The sequence below is a fragment of the Melitaea cinxia genome, chromosome 23 (assembly GCF_905220565.1).
Source record: "Melitaea cinxia chromosome 23, ilMelCinx1.1, whole genome shotgun sequence".
Taxonomy (NCBI): domain Eukaryota; kingdom Metazoa; phylum Arthropoda; class Insecta; order Lepidoptera; family Nymphalidae; genus Melitaea; species Melitaea cinxia.
The window spans coordinates 6,108,156-6,126,493 of record NC_059416.1 but is presented as its reverse complement, the minus strand read 5'-3'; the positions used below and the strand labels follow the sequence as shown (position 1 = coordinate 6,126,493).

Below are 18,338 nucleotides of genomic sequence, written 5' to 3'. Positions count from 1 at the left end.
AGACTGAAAGTAATGTACATGAAAATACAGACACATTTTATATATGGAAGATACAATACAAGATGTACAAAGGCGATCTTATCGCTAAATAGCGATTTCTTCCAGATAACCTTTGGGTACTGGATACGATACAGTAGCAGCGGTTAAGGTGTGCACAAATTAAGGAGGAAAATTCAATAATAAATAGACAAAAACTACGATGATAGACTTACCTATAAAATTATTAAAAAAGAAAAGAAAAACATATAAATAAGTAAATATTTTAGTATATAATATATAATACACATATACACACAAATACATACATACACATACATAAATATATACATACTTATATATAACTATATTGAGACATACATATAATTACATAATAATATGCATAAAAAATAATTAGTTACATATAAAATGTTTATAACAACTATGTTTATAACAATATAACTTAAGTTAATTTTTATTTACATAAACTACGATAGACAAGTAATAGTTACAAGGTTAGAGATAAGCCCAGTTAATAAATTGAGTTAACGAGTTTGCTGTCGTTTATCAAACTTTAAAATTTATCATACTTATTATGTCTCAAAGCGGATTTTTGATATTAAGATTTATTGTCTTATAAGGTTTAGCATTACAGTCGAGTAGTTTTTACTATTATTATTATTATAATTATTTTTTTCATGAAATAGCATCGAAGTTATATATATGTATAGTTAGCTGAGCGTCTAGCTAATACCCGACTAGGATAATGGGATCGAGACTTTTGTATTCAAATGAAGACAGAAAAGTGATAGCGTTGAGCTGTTATTTGTTTAGCAAGAAACAAAGCTATATGGTAGTAGAGGTCAAAAAGCTAACTAGGGATTTACTCGAGTGTCGCGGGGACCTATTAGATTGTGAAGCTAATGATAAGAAAGGTTATATGATGATGCCCTTTCAGCAGTGGGTAGAGCTTTTAGTCAGTCACAAATAAGTAGGTACTCGAGCTCGTCAGATATTAATAGTAGGTATACACGCTTTCTGTTTCTGGTAACAGAAAAATATTAATCTGTCGGTTTGTGTGGTGGTAACCGTTAACGGATATAAATATTTTTTTTAAACCGTAAGATTATGAGTTTTCTTCACATAATCATCAGATTTTGGGTCAGCGTCCGTATAGCATATTAATAATCTGACGCGCTCGAATTTTTCTAACAATCGTTTTTTTTTTTACTTCACAAGGTGCACGGATACCACCATTATGTTATTCTGACACACTCGAGATACCCGGAGCTTTACTACCAATAGGTTAGATCTCAAATAAATCGGATAAGGCTTTATTTGGGCTATTATTTAAAATACATTTTTCAATGTAAAAGCTAGCCAAACAACTTAGCTGTGACTGACCCGAGAATGGCTCGTCCAATTCGGCAAATTTATTTTTTGTATGTCCCTTAAGGCCCGGAGGTTTTAAAACAAAAAAAAAAATATTTTTTTACTATTAACTTTTGACAGAACGAAGTCTGTCCGGCCGTTATAATAAATAATTTATGCTATATATTGTTAATATTGTTCAACTTGGAAGCGCTATGAATATTAATTACAAACTGTTTGGAAATAAATGTAAATTATAATTTCACTTTCATTCCACAAAATTTATAGGTACCTACTATTGTTTTCTTTTTATAAAATTAGTATATAAATTATATTAGGAATTCAAGAATCGAAACTTATCATTACATAGTATAAAACAAAATCGCTTCCCGCTGTCTGTGTGCTCAGATCTTTAACATTACTTTATAATAACTATTTTATTTTTTAATATATAGAATGATTCATAAGGACGGTTTATATGTATGTATAATACACGCATAATATAGTAGAGGAACACTGATAGTTTTAGGGATTTCTAATGTGATGTCTTATATAAACACATTTTTTTCGCGCATATATTATTATATTTATTTTATTTTATCTATACTAATATTATAAAGCTGAAGAGTTTGTTTTTTTGTTTGAACGCGCTAATATAAGAAAGTACTGGTTTGATTTGAAACATTATTTCAGTGTTAGATAGCCCATTTATCGAGGAAGGCTATAGGCTATTTTATTTCAAATTAACGCGTGTGAAACCGCAGGGCAAAGTATCAGCATTGCAACCGTGCGAAGCCGGGACGAGTCGCTAGGTAGTAGGTAGGAATAAAGATATGTACGAAGATAACGTCTCGATGAAAGTTTTATTTGAGTAAAAGCTCTAGTATTTACAAACTGAATGAATCAACCTTTCTAAATTGCTTTCTGATTAAAAAAAATACCCAACGAAGATGGTGGAGTATAGTTATAGTAGCTGTATTCTCTTTGTAGAATAAAATTCGTTAAGGTTTTTCAATAACATCGAAAAAAGTTAATATTCTTGAGCATGTATACCTACATTTTTTTGTGTATTATGGTAACATGATTGCCGCCATCAATGATCGCATCGCACTAACAATTATGTTTGAAACAAAATGAATTACGACAAATTTACACCGCAGATATATCAAAATAATGTCCGAGTAAATCAGGCTAGGCGATTAATGAATTCAGTTGAGCCGAATATGTCAACTGAGATGAATTCGTTCGTTCGTCTAACGTAAGTACACCGTTAAGTGACACAAATAAATCATTGTTTTGGGTAATATTTATGGGCGTTGACGTGTTTTGGTATCTACATATACGTGGCAATTAACTGAGGTAGGGAAGAAGAGGAGGTAGGGAGAGGTGGGCAAAGCACATGAGTTCACGCCATTTTCGGCGCGAACTTGTGGAGGCCTATGTCCAGCAGTGGACTGCGATAGGCTGAAGTGAGTGAGAACTGAGGTAGGGCACAGCAGGAAATATCCTGCTCAAAGTATGGGGCAGCCCGACTGGTGTAGTACCTCGACATTACAGAAGATTACAGCTAAATAATGAAAATATGTTTTCAAGCAGTGTTGTCTTTCTGTCGGTGGGTAAGGTGGGGCTCCAGGGGGAGGGGATTTGGGGTAGGGTCAATAACGCGCTTGCAATGCTTTTGGTGTTGCAGGCGCCCATAAGCTACGGCAATCGCTTACCATCAGGTGAGTCTAAAAAAATATACTTATATACGTCTGGGTAAATGCTTTTACATTAAAAAGCTATCTATCGAAATGAAACGCAAGTGAAGCGCGAAGTATAAACTAGCATCTCAACCTGGCTTCGCACGGACATTCAACAAAAAAATTAAAATATTTTATTCCTACTTTTTTTGAAAATATAATATAGCCGCACTCGGATAATTTAGCTTCCCAACAGTGAACAAATTTTTCAAATCGGTTCAGTAGTTTCGGAGCCTATTTAATGCAAACAAACAAACAGTCAAATCTTTCCTCTTTATAATATTAGTATAGATAAATAAATGATTTGCTCTTGTTTCGGGGGTCTGGAAACATAATAAACAAGCACAAACGCCCAGACCTGAACCTGTAACCGCCCGCGCAATAGTCATGCGTCTGTGACCGTTGCGTCAACTCGTCATCAAATTATAATGTTATGACGTTTACCTTACTTTGCGTCATTTCTTTGTCTTATTAAGTACTATTTAAATCGTTTGTTTCTGTCCAAATCGTGGGAATATATTATTACACTTTTATTTTAAATGTTTATTTTAAACAATATATATTTAATGATAGCATAATTATACTAACTATAATATACAAGGAGATTGAACCGCGATAAATAAATGATTATATAAACACATGTCACGATCGCGTTATCATATGAATATATTATTTAATTATTATTTACTAAAAAGCGATATGAATTATTCGTGAAATCAATACTATTCTATTTTTAAAGCTGAAAAGTTTATTTGGTTGAACCCGCTAATCTCGGGAAGTACTGGTTCGAATACAAAAAATAATTTACGTTTGGTTGCTATGTATTATATTTAGATAATTTACATATATCAAGGAGCCGATATCTACGCAGAGTCGCGCGCGATTCTTAGCGTTATAAAATAACGAGACGTTGCGGGTAGCAGTTATGTAAGTAAAATGAAATGACCAGACTTTTGGCATCAAAAGCAGTCGAATAGGACAAAGATACAAAAAATATTAATTAAGGAATGTCGTGATAATTAAAAAAGTAAATAAATTGACACAGTAAAATAAGAAAATTAATTAATTACCAGTTAATTTAAAATACAAATAAAACAAATAGGTATCGTAAAAAGGCCTTAATAAAATAGTAGTTAAAATCAACAAAATTATCAATTAACGGTTTTCTTAAAGCTAACATTAAGTTATGTATTATATAACTAAGCATTTAATTTTGAAATCTTTACACAAAAAATGTCTTACTGAAAAATAAGCGACAGTTCATCGAACTCAGCTTTGCGAACTTCATTCATAATTTTAATTTATGTATATATTTATTTAAACACCTCAAACTTGTAAGTAAAGTAGAAGGTTAAAATTCATTTAATTACGTGTAAAATTGATAAATTCGTAATCATTATTAGCTTTTATTTATCTAATTAATGTTATGCGTTTATTACTTCAGATAGATAACTATTTCAACTTTTATCAGTAAAAATCGCCGAACCGGTATGACCTTTCGTTTCGTTACTGATAAATATATTACGAATTTATAATTTATAATTCAATTTATAAATAATATTTCATTAACAAGTTTCAGACAATATTTGTAAGCATTTAAATGATACTTTTTTATTTTACTAGTTCGACTATTTCTGATAAATCAATAAATATACCAAACACTCTCTCCATTTCAAATAAGTAAAATGTATAAAAAGTTAGTTAAGCTAATACTTAGCTTATAATTACTACTAAAAAATAATTATTATTGTTGAACAATAATAACTTAACATTATTTAACGTTTGAAAATAAAAATATAATTAAAAATTCACTTACCAATTATTTTTATGAACAATTTTATTAAGCTAAAATCTTAATAATTAAGAATATGTTTTAACAACCGTTAAATCCATACACACATGTTTTTCTGTTTTATCTTCACTTTATAAATTTATCGTAATATTAAGTTCAAATGTTGCGCCGTCAAAAGACCTCGAAAAATGACGTAAAAATCAATCGTTCGCTGTACAGATACTTTGAGAGTTGCCAGTTCTTAAAGTAAATAAAAAGATATCTATATATTTTTCATATTTGAATTACGATTATAAGAATTTCTTCTTATTAATAATAAAATTAACTTAAACATACAATAAAAAAAGATAATAATAGTATATTATATTTGTTTTATATGCTTAAATAAAATTGCCAATTTAGGCTTCGTTCTGAAAAAAATATGAAAAAACGCAGTGTAATAGATTTAGCATTTTGAAATAATTGTATATTCTAAAACCGAGTAATAATAAGTAATATTAATAGTCATTTCATGAAATAAAACCAATAATTTAATTAAAAGCTTTTCTCATGGTGTTAGTGTTAGCAAGTTTTTAAAATTGACATTTAATTAAATATTTGAACTCAACAATCAACATAGGTAGTTCATATTATTTACAAGAGCTGAGTTTATATCGTAGTGTTTCATACGCCTGCATTTTTTTGGAGAGATATTTAATTTTTGACTTTGACCGTTGGAAAATGGACACTTTTCAACTGATCTTGTACGGACAAGACAGTTTTCCTTATTATTTTGCTACACCTCCTTGTGCCTGGCGGCTGAAAAGCTATTTTTACTATTTTTTAATAAACAAACCGTTTGTTGATTTGTTCGTCGTTTGTTCTTATTTTTCAGCCGCCAGGTTCAGGGAGGTCTTTGCTACTCTTTGGTTGTTTGTCAGAATACTTATGTCAAATGCACTCGGTGAAATTACGTCTTGTCAGCTGAGACGATCCAAAAATAGTTTGTTAAAAATTAACCTTTTTTAAAGGTCTTAAATATTTTTACGATGTCTCTAATAACCCGAAACATATTCCGCACCTTGGTCCAGGTAACGTACAATGTTTTATAAATAGCCTTCTTGGTCTGAAAGATATTTCTAAAAATGTGTTTCGTAACTACTACGTTCTTAAAGTTGTAATTTATTTCGGTATTAGTCAAAGAATATTATATATAAGTAGTTAAATTAGATGAATCTTCTGTACTTTATTTCCGTTTTTCCTGCGGCTTTAGCATATTTCAACTTTGACTCACGCGATGTCAGTCTTATTGATATAAAATTCAATAACTTTCAGGGATCGCAGCATGTTAGCAAAGGTTTGCATACGAGTGCGGTAAACGCTGACAAAAACGTATGTTTCGCGCCACTTTCCTTGAGCAGTTTGGTGAGAATACTAACTTTTACTAATGATTGCACCTTATTCTTTCTAAAGTCAACACAACTTAAACACAACTTTATTAGTCATGTTAGTGAGCAATTACAATATAAAGTCATTAATTTTATTTAAAATAATCTTAGTAATTACGTTAAATATGGATTCAATGAGAAAGGAGAATTGTTCTATTTTTTTTTTCATTACAAGTACCTAATCATGCAAATAGATTCTAATAGAATTTATATTAGTTTTTATACAGCCCTATGGGGTATTAAAAATATTAATAAATTGAAAATTTCTGTTTTATTTTAAAATCTATACTGGAGTAATTGTTGTAGAAAAATCAATGTTCTGTTATTATTTCAAAAAACATTATTGGCTTATAAATTATTTTATGCTCATTTGGCATCAAAATTCTAAATTAATACTTATATGTAATAAAATATAAGGAATACAATAATTTATTAGTTTATTTACCAGGATCGAGAAGTTCATCTTAAAACGAAGATGTAAGATTGTATGGTTTTAAATGCATGCTAAACTGGGGTAAAAAAGTTGCCATTCTATTTAATGCAATAGTAGTCAAATATGAAACAAAATTAATTGCGTTTTTATATGGAGAAGTAATCTACTTGATGTAGACTGTTAAACTGTTAAAACAACTGTATATTTGAATGTGTCCTTAAAACCTTGCTCATATTAAATAACCTTGCTCATATTAAATAACCTTGCTCATATTAAATGTACCCTTTTTTCTAGTTAGACTGGCTAAATTTAAGTAGATGAAACATATAAAAAAATCAAATTTGGTGAAGATATGAAAAATACACAAAACAAATAAAAGAATTGATTTTTTAAGAAATATAATCAGGTTTATCAATTGGTTTGAGTTATTAAATTTAATGAAAGCATAGAATGGTTACATATAAGCATGAAATAAGAGGTCTGGTTGATCGCCGTTAATTAATATTAAGTGTTGTACATTTATGTATATGTCCGATTTATTGCATAAGGCAGGTCCAGTTACTACCGGCTCACTTATCGGCTTATACTGAGATACAATGTGACATTTTTAAGAATTGGCAGGATTTGATATCTATTATATTTAATTATATGTTTAATAATTTGACCTAATCTATTATCTATACTAATATTATAAAAAGTTTCTAACGTTGTTTGTTTGTAGGGGGTAATCTTCACAAATACCGATCCAATCACGAAAATTCTTTCACTAACGGAAAACTACACTATTCAGGAGTGACATAGGCTATATTTTATTGTGATTAAACAAAAAATTCAGTGAAAAATCTTATATATGAAATTTTCGTGTCACAATGTTAGTTACAATACTCCTCAGAAACAGATCGGCTAGACTGATTTTTATGAAATTTTGTATGCATATCGGGTAGGTCTGAGAATCGGCCAACATCTATTTTTCATACAGCTAAGCTATAATGGTGGGGGGGGAGAATTAAGGGGGGTTAATTACATATATGGCAAAACAACGTTTGCGGGGTCAGCTAGTATTTAATAATTTAATTTTTAAATTGCAGAATATGCAATTACTTACCTATTCAAACTTTGTCACCTGTAACTCAGTATGAACTTAGTGGTAATTTTGAATTTTTTTATTTAACTACACAGTTACACACTATTGTTATTTTTGTTTGAAATAAAATAATTATTGATTTGATTTAAATTTTTCTGGATCTGTCAATAGCATGTTTCCTACATTTTGATATGCAATGCATTTGTGTTGTCCAAAGCATTGTAACAAATAATAAAACATTGTGTGTCATCCACAAACATAATCCTTAACAAAAATACTTATTTATGATTTGTTAAAATATATTAGAGTATAGAGTATAAATATATTAGAGTCATACCAACAGATGGGAATCTTAAGTCTGAAGAAATGGACTGAAGAAGAATACAATGTTTGTTATAATTATTTAGTTAAATTATTAAACCCAGTGCAATTGTGTTAACAGGTAGGTAATGTATGTTATATCCTATTTTTGTATAATAAATTAAAGGAATTTAAACAAAACTTTATGTTTAATCTAAATTTGAGGCATTTTTTAATCGTCGAAAAAATATACTCTATATCTAGTGCAAGTATAATACAGTTAAAGACTGTGTAATGGTTAATCATCACAAGGATGACAAGAACTTGATGCCAATATTTTTATATAATCGTTTTTAAATATATATACCTAGTATTTTTTTAAAGTTCGTATTGTCCATCAACAGATATTATAAGTAATATGCAGTGTATAAAATGTAATTTTATAAAACAGCAAACGAGCAAGGAGGGTCGTGTCAAATGTACTCTCATCCCGGGCGATGGCGTCGGTCCAGAACTCGTTTACTCCGTTCAAGAAGTGTTCCAGGTATGTTTATGTTGCCATTACATCAGTTTGCTATTATTTAATATGTATTTACGAGTCTATTCCTCAATGCAGATTGTAAACTAGTTATACTGTCGTAAATTAGTATGATTTTTTTTTATTATAAATTAATTTTTTCTATTTTGTGTTATCCAATTTGGTGCAGTCTTTCGTAAGCGACTGCACCAAATTGGATAACACAAAATGAAAAAAAAAAAATTCACACATTTCAGAGATTCATTTTTTGTATATGACCATTTTTATTTTTAGGCCGCAAGTATCCCAGTGGATTTTGAACCATTTTTCTTCTCTGAGGTTAACCCAACATTGAGCGCGCCACTAGAAGATGTCGTCGGTTCGATTGCAAGAAATAAAATTTGTATAAAGGTCAGAAATTTATCAAATAAATCGTAAAAATTGTAACTCGCGAAGTCGCGCTTCTTGCGATGCGTTAAAGCATTTATATTATATTGTTTAATATGTACAACTATAAAGCTAACAATAAAAAAATGACTGTGCTTTAGACCACAAACTGAAGTAAAACTTTTGCATATAAATACGCCTGCACTGTCTTAAGATATATGAACCGTAACTGGCTATTAGAGAAAAAGAGATAGAAAATGTGCACTAGCGCCCCTCTCTCACTCTCTGTTGCTCCGTTCGCCTCGGTCGATTATACTTTTCGTAACGCTCTCGTCACGTATTCATCAGCTTACTTCCCAAGACAAGCGTGCGCAAAGAAGTTTTACTTCAATAATTTCTAAATTATTTTGGATAGAGTTTTGAACCTGTTCAGGTAAGAAATTCCTATAATAATGGGCTCAATAAGCGCTCGCTCGCTAAGCACGTATACCTGCTAAAAGCCTTCAGCCGGCTTATAATATCTCTGGAGTTTCTTTGATTAGGCTTCTAAAATTTCTGAGAAATTTGGGACAGATTTAGCGAAGTAAAAAATTTTTGACCTACAGCAGAAGTTTCCTCGATATGTTATATTTTTTTAATTTGCATTGCGAGATAGCAAAGCAAGTGAGGAAATTTGGATAAAGTAGATAAATATTAAAATCCATTCAGTATATATTATATACCTTAAAATAAACTTATTTATTCCAGGGTATCCTAGCGACGCCAGATTTTTCTCACACCGGCGAGCTTCAAACCCTGAACATGAAACTCCGTAACGCTTTAGACTTGTACGCAAATGTGGTGCATGTGAAATCTCTACCGAATGTTAAGAGTCGTCACCGTGATGTGGACTGCATTATCATCAGAGAGCAGACAGAAGGCGAATACTCTGCGCTCGAGCATGAGTCTGTGCCCGGTTGGTAATATATGTTATCTATATCTATGCATTTATACAAATAAATAAAATTGGAGTGTCTGTTTGTATATACACAGTACATATACCAAAATAACATTTTTACAATTTCTGTGTGCCTGTCTGTCTATCTGATTATTTGTTCCGGCTATTCTTTGAAACGGCCGGACCAATTTTGACGGGACTTTCACTGGCAGATAGCTGATGTAATAAGGAGTAACTTAGGCTACTTTTAATTATATTAAATTTATTTATTTTTTAACTCTGCGAACTGAACAATAACTTTTTTGTTAAATTCCACGCGGACTTGGTTGCTATAAAGTATTCGAAACGTCGAGCATCTAAAGAGCATAATAATTCAGTCAGTCAGTTCAGCCTATTGCAGTCCACTGCTGGACATGGGCCTTCCCAAATTTGCGCCAGACATGCGGTTTTCCGCAATCCTTATCTAGCCTACACCGGCAATCTTACGTAAATCGTCGGTCCAATGGGCTGGAGGTCGGTCCACACTGCGTTTGCCAAGACGCGGTCTCCACTCCAGGTCTCGTCTGCTCCAACGGCCATTGGTACTGCGACACAGATGACCAGCCCACTGATATTTCGACTTGCTTATTCTGTGTGCTACGTCAATTACTTTCGCTCTCTCGTGGTTAGTCTCATTTTTAATCCTATCTTTGAGAGAAACACCAAGCATAGTCCATTCCATTGCACGTTGAGTGACTAAACTTGTGGACCAGTCCTTTAGTCCGTGTCTACGTCTCGGCTTTTTATGTTAACACAGTCAAGACGTATTGCGCGAAGACTTTTGTCTTCAGCATTACGGAATCTTCGAAGTGAAGACTCGACGAAGCCTGTCAAACGGCGGCTAGTCCAACCGAATCCTCTTATCAGCCTCCTTCACCAAGTTGATGTTGCCTAGTAAAAAGTTGGTATGACCTAGGTAAACATAATCTTCCGCAGAGGGTCTTAGCGGTGAGAGCCATACGTGGGTACCGTACGGTGTCATGGACGGCGGCGACACTTCTTGCAAGCGATTCGCCTTGGGAACTCCAGGCGCAGATGCTTGCGGAAGTGTACCGGTATTGGTCGAGCTTCTGAGCTCGAGGACTAATTCCGAGTGCCGACCAGATGCGTAGGATCTGGGCTCAGGCTCAGAGAGCCGTGACCGATTGGTGGCTGAAGGATTCGGGGTCTCCAGCGGCGGGTCTAGCGACGGTGGATGTCATATGTCCTCTCCTACTGTGCTATCCTTTAGACTGACACAGGTACTTACACGGGCACGGATGCTTCAGTAAGTACCTGCATCAAATCGCGGGCAGGGAGGCCACCCCTGCCTGTCACGCGTGTGGTGGCCACGTGATACGGTGCGTCACACTCTCGAAGACTGTGTCGCTTGGGGGCCCAAACGCTGCGCCCTGGTGGCTGTAATAGGCGAGTCCGCAGCGTGCTCGGCAGCGAGAGGTGCTGGTCGGGCGGAACCTCCTGCGAGGAGGTCATGGTGCTACAGGAGGCTGGGGAGCGGCAGCGCGAGGCTGACGCCCACGCGCTCTGCTGGAGGCGACCAGGGGGAAGGAGACGACGTTATGCGCTCCTTCACCCTTCGCAGTAGAGAGGGAGAAGGGCACCACTATTGCTCCCACGAGCCGCCGGGGTCACAGTGCCCGCGGGCGCTCTATGGACGAAGGCGGCGCGCACACGGCGGGCCTACCGTCGGGGTGTCGCGGTAGCACGCGAAAGCGATCCCGTGGCGCCCCGCTATGGCGATAAGGGCACCGCTGGGTTTTAAGTGGGTAGTCTGGGTTGGCCAGGAGTCCCACACTCCCGCCGGCTTCGTCGGCGGGTTGGGTAAAAGCATTTCCTCGCGAAAAAAAAAACATAATCCTGAACAACTTCGAGAAGGGTACCGTCGACCGATACCGGTCGTGGTATGACTTGGTTGTTAAACATAACTTTCGTTTTGTCCAAGTTCATACTGAGACCGACTCGTGGGAAGAACTTGTTTAGGCCGGCCAGCATTTGGCGTAGCTCATCCAACGTCTCCGCAAAGATGACGATATCGTCGGTGAAACAACAAAGGTGCGAGATGTATTCGCCGTTGATGCCTCCCCTCCCCCAATCCAACGTCATGAAGACATCCTCAACCGCAGTTGTAAACAGTTTCTTTTCAAAAAAGATGATAAACCGCGATATGATCCGAAAAAGTTGTTTATTATACTATAATTTAATTATAATATTGTTCTTGTTTTGGTCTTTCTTTTTAATCGTTTGGAACGTTTATTGGTAATCACGTACCACATGAAAAAATGGTGTCAACATAATATATGACTCGTCAAATATTCCAGGAGTGGTGGAATGCCTGAAAATCATCACAGCCGCTAAGTCGGAACGTATTGCTAAATTCGCGTTCGACTATGCTGTGAAGCTCCGCCGACGCAAAGTCACGGCTGTACACAAGGCCAACATCATGAAACTTGGAGACGGGCTGTTCTTGAGGAGCTGTGAGGAGGTAGGACACTTGCAGATTATTATTTATTTATTTATTTGGTATTGGTATTTGGGTTTGGTATTTGGTACGGAAACTAAACAAATCAATACAATCAATACAAAATTGCAACATAATTCATACTTCTAAATTTGTGTTTCAGTGTCAACCGAGTACAATATCCAATTCAAATATGCTACTCATCATTTCATCATTTCAGCCTATCACAGTCCACTGCTGGACATAGGCCTCCACAAGTTTACGCCAAAAATAACGTGAACTCATGTGTTTTGCCCATAGTCACCACGCTGGGCAGGCGGGTTGGTGACCGCAGGACTGGCTTTGTCACAACGAAGACGCTAAAATATACTACTAATTAAATGTAATCAGTCTGTTATCAAATTACAAAACAGTACAGTTAAATCATTTATTTGAAAGAAGCAAACAAAAATATTCTTAGAACACTTGATAATCTTTAAACAAGAATTTAAATTTTGATGAAATAATTACATCAAGGTACATACACACTCATTCATCATACATACATTATTTTTTTTTATACTATAAAGGTGGTAAACAAACATAATTATGGTACAACTAGTGGTAAGCGGATACCATAGCTAATGGACACCTGCAACAACAGCATTGCAAACATGTATCCTACCCCACTCCAGGAGTTTTAGTACAATACTTACCACAGGAACACAACAATCTCGTCTTTTTAATCTACTCTTAACTACTTTAATTCTCAGAATACTTAAGACATACTTTTGCTTAAATTAACATTGTTTGGTCTTCTTACCAGATGGCGAAGCTGTACCCCCGCATCCAGTTTGAGAAGATGATTGTGGACAATTGTACCATGCAGATGGTCTCTAACCCCAACCAGTTCGATGTGATGGTGACACCCAACCTGTATGGCAACATTGTTGACAATCTCGCTAGTGGGCTAGTGGGCGGTGCTGGTGTGGTAGCCGGTGCCTCTTACAGTGCTGACTGTGCTGTCTTCGAGCAGGTAATGTGCCATACTGTGCCACATTGTGCCATACTGTGTCATACTATGAACTATAATAAATAATATAATGAGCTATTTATTAAAATACACATATGCGGGGACATATAAAATAAAAAGTGACTAATGGATAAAGTTGTCTCATTAAAATGTTTGGGTGTTACAGTGGACAAAAGGTTATCATGGTACCCGCACACCTATGAAAGTATATGTTTATGTATATGTTTTGACTAGCCGCCAATAATAGTAGCGTGTGTAGGGCGCGCGGCACGTGTTCTCGGGCGCCGTGGGCAAGAACATCGCCAACCCCACGGCCATGCTGCTGTGCTCCGCCAACCTGCTGGCGCACGTCAACCTGCACTCCTACTCCGACATGATCAAGAACGCCATCGACAAGTACGTAGCTCTGAGTCCTCCGTGTGTGTCTCGGGCGGGAGGGGAATAGTATGCTCACACTTTTACTGGTAGAGTTCAGCGGGATATATCCAGATCAAAATCTAGAGAAGCCGACTGGGCAAGTAACTCGGCCTTACACGTGTTCCTGTGGTAAGGTAGCCAGAGCTCGAAGAGAGGGTCAGGGATAGGGTCGGCAACGCGCTCGTGATGCTTCTGGTGCCACAACCATCTATAAGTTATGGTTTGCCGACCTCACCTACAAAAAAGAAACTCAACAGCCCCCACTAGGATTTATTCCTGTGTCAGATACAGGGTACACACACAATACACAAGGACAAACGCCCAAACCGTAGCAAACGACTGTATGGCCTATTCAAATGTATGCCATGGGTGGTAATCGAAACCCTGACTGCTATTTGCATCATTCAGTTATTGTGAGTGTAGCTACTGCACCAACATATTGTCAAATACCATTACATTGTGTTAAGTAAATAATAATCAAACAATAATGTTTAATCGAAAACAAAACATCTTTCTTCTCTTAGGCGAATAGTTTGAACTTATCAGTTTAGATGACTTAGGTACCCATTTATTCTATAGAACTTTATGAAGCACACTTATTTTCATATTAGAATTTAGACAAAGAATAATAGAATTTAAATTCTTCAATTATTATAACTTATGGAAGATAAAGGTTTATTAATTAAAATTTTAATTTGCAGAGTTCTGGTTGATGGTAAAGTCAGAACAAAGGACCTCGGCGGTCAGTCCACCACTAAAGACTTCACAAACGCCGTTATTCACTGCCTGGCTTAAACCAACCCCCTCAACAATGTAGCGAATTCACTCCCTAGAGTAATAAGCGTAATTTATTTATATATCTTTTGTTAAATGTGATCTACAATAATCAAAGATTGTGTCAATATTGTTTAAGTATTTATTGTTACCAGAAATAAATCCCAAAATATTTTATAGTTGTTTTATTTGTTTCATTATAATCTTACGAATTTTTTACATGTTACAGGACTCATACCTATTATTGTGTTTATAAATTTGTTATCTTTGGTCGGTCAGTACGCCTGTGGTATAACTCTATGAGCAGCTAGCTTCTTTATTCTATCTGATATTACATATTTAAGAGCGTTCGGCGGTACCTAGGAGAAATATAACGTTATTATTAATGAAACTATAATATCAATAATTTATAACATTCTCACTTGCATTGTATTTATAGAAGATAAAAGGTAGATTCTCTCTCACAGACATCTTTTAATATAAAATTATAACAGAAATGGCTACTTAGTAGGTAGGTATCCGAAAACCTTTACAGTAAAGGAACAACATTCTACATCCGTTGCAAAATTCAGTGATAGCCCATTTTAAAAGATCAAGTACATTTGACACTGTCTTTATACAATCTTCTCTCTCTTGATACTATAATACTTTTAATTTTACCAACACAATTCCTTGGTAATAAGAATATTATAAAAATCATTTAAAATCGCATACCTTTTCAGGATCTCTGTACCAAACCTCTTTCGACAACCTTCTATAAACCTTAAATTCGGGCAAGTGACAGATTTTGTTTATTCTTGGAAGCAATTGTTCCAAAGGCTTGCATTGTCCTCTCTGTTAAATTATAAAAAGTTACGTAAAATTGGTTGACTGTAAAGTTGGTTTACGGACGAAAGTTTAACGTGAAAACGTCATAACAAAACATTTCGGACATATAGGCCAATCGGCGAAAAAAATGCGGCTTGCGACAATATCACTGAGCGCAACGGGACAATGAGCGTAACGCAATGAGTCATCCTTTTTCGTGCATGCCGCCGGCGTTAATCGATTTATTAGGCGTAGTCATGTCAAAAACAATTATGTATCTGTTTTGAACCAATTTCATTATGTATGTCATTACAGATTTTAATATATTTTTTTAACTCGACATTGAGATTATTGAATTTGGTCTACCTTCTAAAACACCACTGGATACGCCACTTAATATATTCTGTTAGCTTGATTTTAAAACAGAATGTTTCAAAAATACTCTGAGATTTGTGTATACCAAAAGTTATTTTTACTTACCCTAACTGGACTGGCTCTAAAATCTTTTTTCGGTGCTGCAATTTGGCCGATGTAATCCATATGCTTTTTCCATTCGCTCTCCGTCCATCCTCGTTTCTTTTTCATGTCTTTCGTATCTTGTTTCTTGAGATCAAGCACACAGTTTGCGAGTTTAGAATAACAAGTCGCATTAGCCGCTTCAATCATACGATCAATTCGCTCTAAGCGTTCTGGACTAAATCTGTTCTTGTACATTCTTTTTATAATCAGGAAGCGACTAAAACATTATGTAAAAATGTTGCTATAGATAATCGAAAGAACTACATTTGTCCTGCGAATTGGTCTTTAAGATAAAAGATTTATTAAGTGATAGAATCTAAAGACTATTTATGAAGTAGATTATGTTACTTTCAATAGTTTTATAAATGGTTTACTGACACTCTAATTTAGATGGGATTTTCCTTCATTACTTTTATAATTCTCAATATTTAGAAAGAAAGAAATTTATTCAGGCGACAGATGTTCTGGTTGCGGGATGAGTCATCTCTGTTCCGTTTAAATGTGTGTTAATACTAGTATTTCATATTGCGCTTCAGCCTGTAATATTCCACTACTGGGCATAGGCCTCTTTCCCCATGTTGGGGAAGGATCAGAGCTTAATGCACTACGCTGCTCCAATGTGGGTTGGCGGATATATTCCCTACTATGAGTAACGATCGCTATCAGGCGTAGATGTTAACAACCGGTACCGACGGCTCAACGTGCTCTCCGAGGCACGGTCGGAGACTCACAAGGATCGCACAAACACCGAGACCATGGCAAACACCTGTATGGCCAATACAAATGTTTGTCATGTGCGGGGATCGAACCCGCAACCGCCAGCGCAACATGTACAATCCATGACTGAGACCGCAAATGGCCAATACAAATGTTTGTCATGTGCGGGGATCGAACCCGCAACCGCCAGCGCAACATGTACAATCCATGACTGAGACCGTTGCGCCAACGTGGCGTTCATATTATAGAATAATTATTATCGGTAAGGCTTTAGATTAAGAACCGTCGAAATAACTAAGCTCAAAATTTGACCGTTTATCGGCATAATTTCGTTACAAAAATAATAATAATAATAACCCTAACCTATCTAACTACCAAATTAGACTGTTTATCGACATAATTTGGTTACAAAAAAAAAATAACCCTAACCTATCTAACTTCAAAATGCGGTTCTTATCTATACCCACCGTAAATATGGCCACGAAGCATCATTCACTCTATCCGATATTTGACTATTTAACGCAGATTTCCGTATTCCTCTGGTCGTTAAAGCGGGCATTCCTTCTCCTGTATCGATAATATACTTTCTAGGAACACTGAGAATATTTAATCTCTTCGGTATTTTATACGGGAAGGTAGGGGTTGGCAGATCAAACTTTGGTTTACCCATTGTGCTAGCTACTCAGAGAGTTATACGGTTCGTGGGAGATGGTTAGGACTTACATTTTATTATTTACTTTGTTAGTGCAATCGCCATTTCAGTGTTGTTTTTGAATGATTTTTTTTATGTCAAATTTTTAACAAAAAAAGTTTTTATGTCATAGAAAATAGGATTTACACCAAAAAAATAAAATTTAAAATGTTCTCTACATATACTTTAAAAACAATTAGATAAAAAACTTCGTTAAAGTCAATAAAACTTCATATTATGTTTCGATAATTTTATTTCTTTCATAAATACATTGACAACCCATAACACTATACTGATCTCATAACAATCTTATTAAATAAGCAGTCTATTCACATCTGTTTCACCTATAAAACCAGTCATGTGAAAATCCAACAAGTCCAGCTTGAGATCACTACGACTAACAAAAAATCAAAATACACAAAAAAAAATATCCATTTAAGTTAAAAATAGTTTTGCAAAAATATCGGTATTCAATATAATGAATACAGTACGTTATTGATTGGTGTTTATTTTTATTTATAAATTGAAAATATTTCTTTTGTATGAGCTTGTTTCAATTACAATCTTAAATTATAAATTGTTCTTATTATATTCTTCTACTATATTTATAGTTAATTTCAATAGAATTTATACGTGTAAACAACACATGCTTACAATCCAAATCTCAAAATCCAATCCAAAAATCTAATATCAAAAATGTATAACACATTAACAGGCAACAAAATTTGTTATCATTTTAGTTTCGTTAATTTTGTTTCCATTTAAATAATAATGATAATAATAAAAACTCTATATTGTACACCAAGAGAGCAAAATTACAAAAATAAAAACAGGAATTAAGTACAAAAGGCGGCCTTATCGCTAATGAGCGATCTCTTCCAGGCAACCTTAAATTATTTGTTAAAGTATTTAAAATGCATATTCTACTGAAATTAACT

General features: G+C 34.7%; 2 protein-coding genes across 2 annotated transcripts; one reads left to right on the top strand and one right to left on the bottom strand.

Annotated features, from left to right (window-relative positions):
• Positions 1 to 5,849: 5,849 nt before the first annotated feature.
• LOC123665077 (isocitrate dehydrogenase [NAD] subunit beta, mitochondrial) lies at positions 5,850 to 14,841 on the top strand. Its single transcript, XM_045599425.1, has 9 exons — positions 5,850 to 5,951; positions 6,196 to 6,252; positions 8,577 to 8,669; positions 8,937 to 9,053; positions 9,777 to 9,984; positions 12,324 to 12,487; positions 13,269 to 13,478; positions 13,735 to 13,871; positions 14,594 to 14,841. The coding sequence occupies exons 1-9, from the start codon at positions 5,910 to 5,912 to the stop codon at positions 14,685 to 14,687; spliced, it is 1,122 nt and encodes a 373-aa protein (XP_045455381.1). The 5' UTR covers positions 5,850 to 5,909; the 3' UTR covers positions 14,688 to 14,841.
• On the bottom strand, positions 14,837 to 17,379 carry LOC123665078. The gene is made up of 4 exons (XM_045599426.1): positions 17,177 to 17,379; positions 15,954 to 16,209; positions 15,381 to 15,500; positions 14,837 to 15,025 (listed from the first exon to the last, which is right to left on the bottom strand). Exons 1-4 carry the CDS (start codon positions 17,377 to 17,379, stop codon positions 14,942 to 14,944), a joined length of 663 nt encoding a protein of 220 aa, XP_045455382.1. The 3' UTR covers positions 14,837 to 14,941.
• Positions 17,380 to 18,338: the final 959 nt, after the last annotated feature.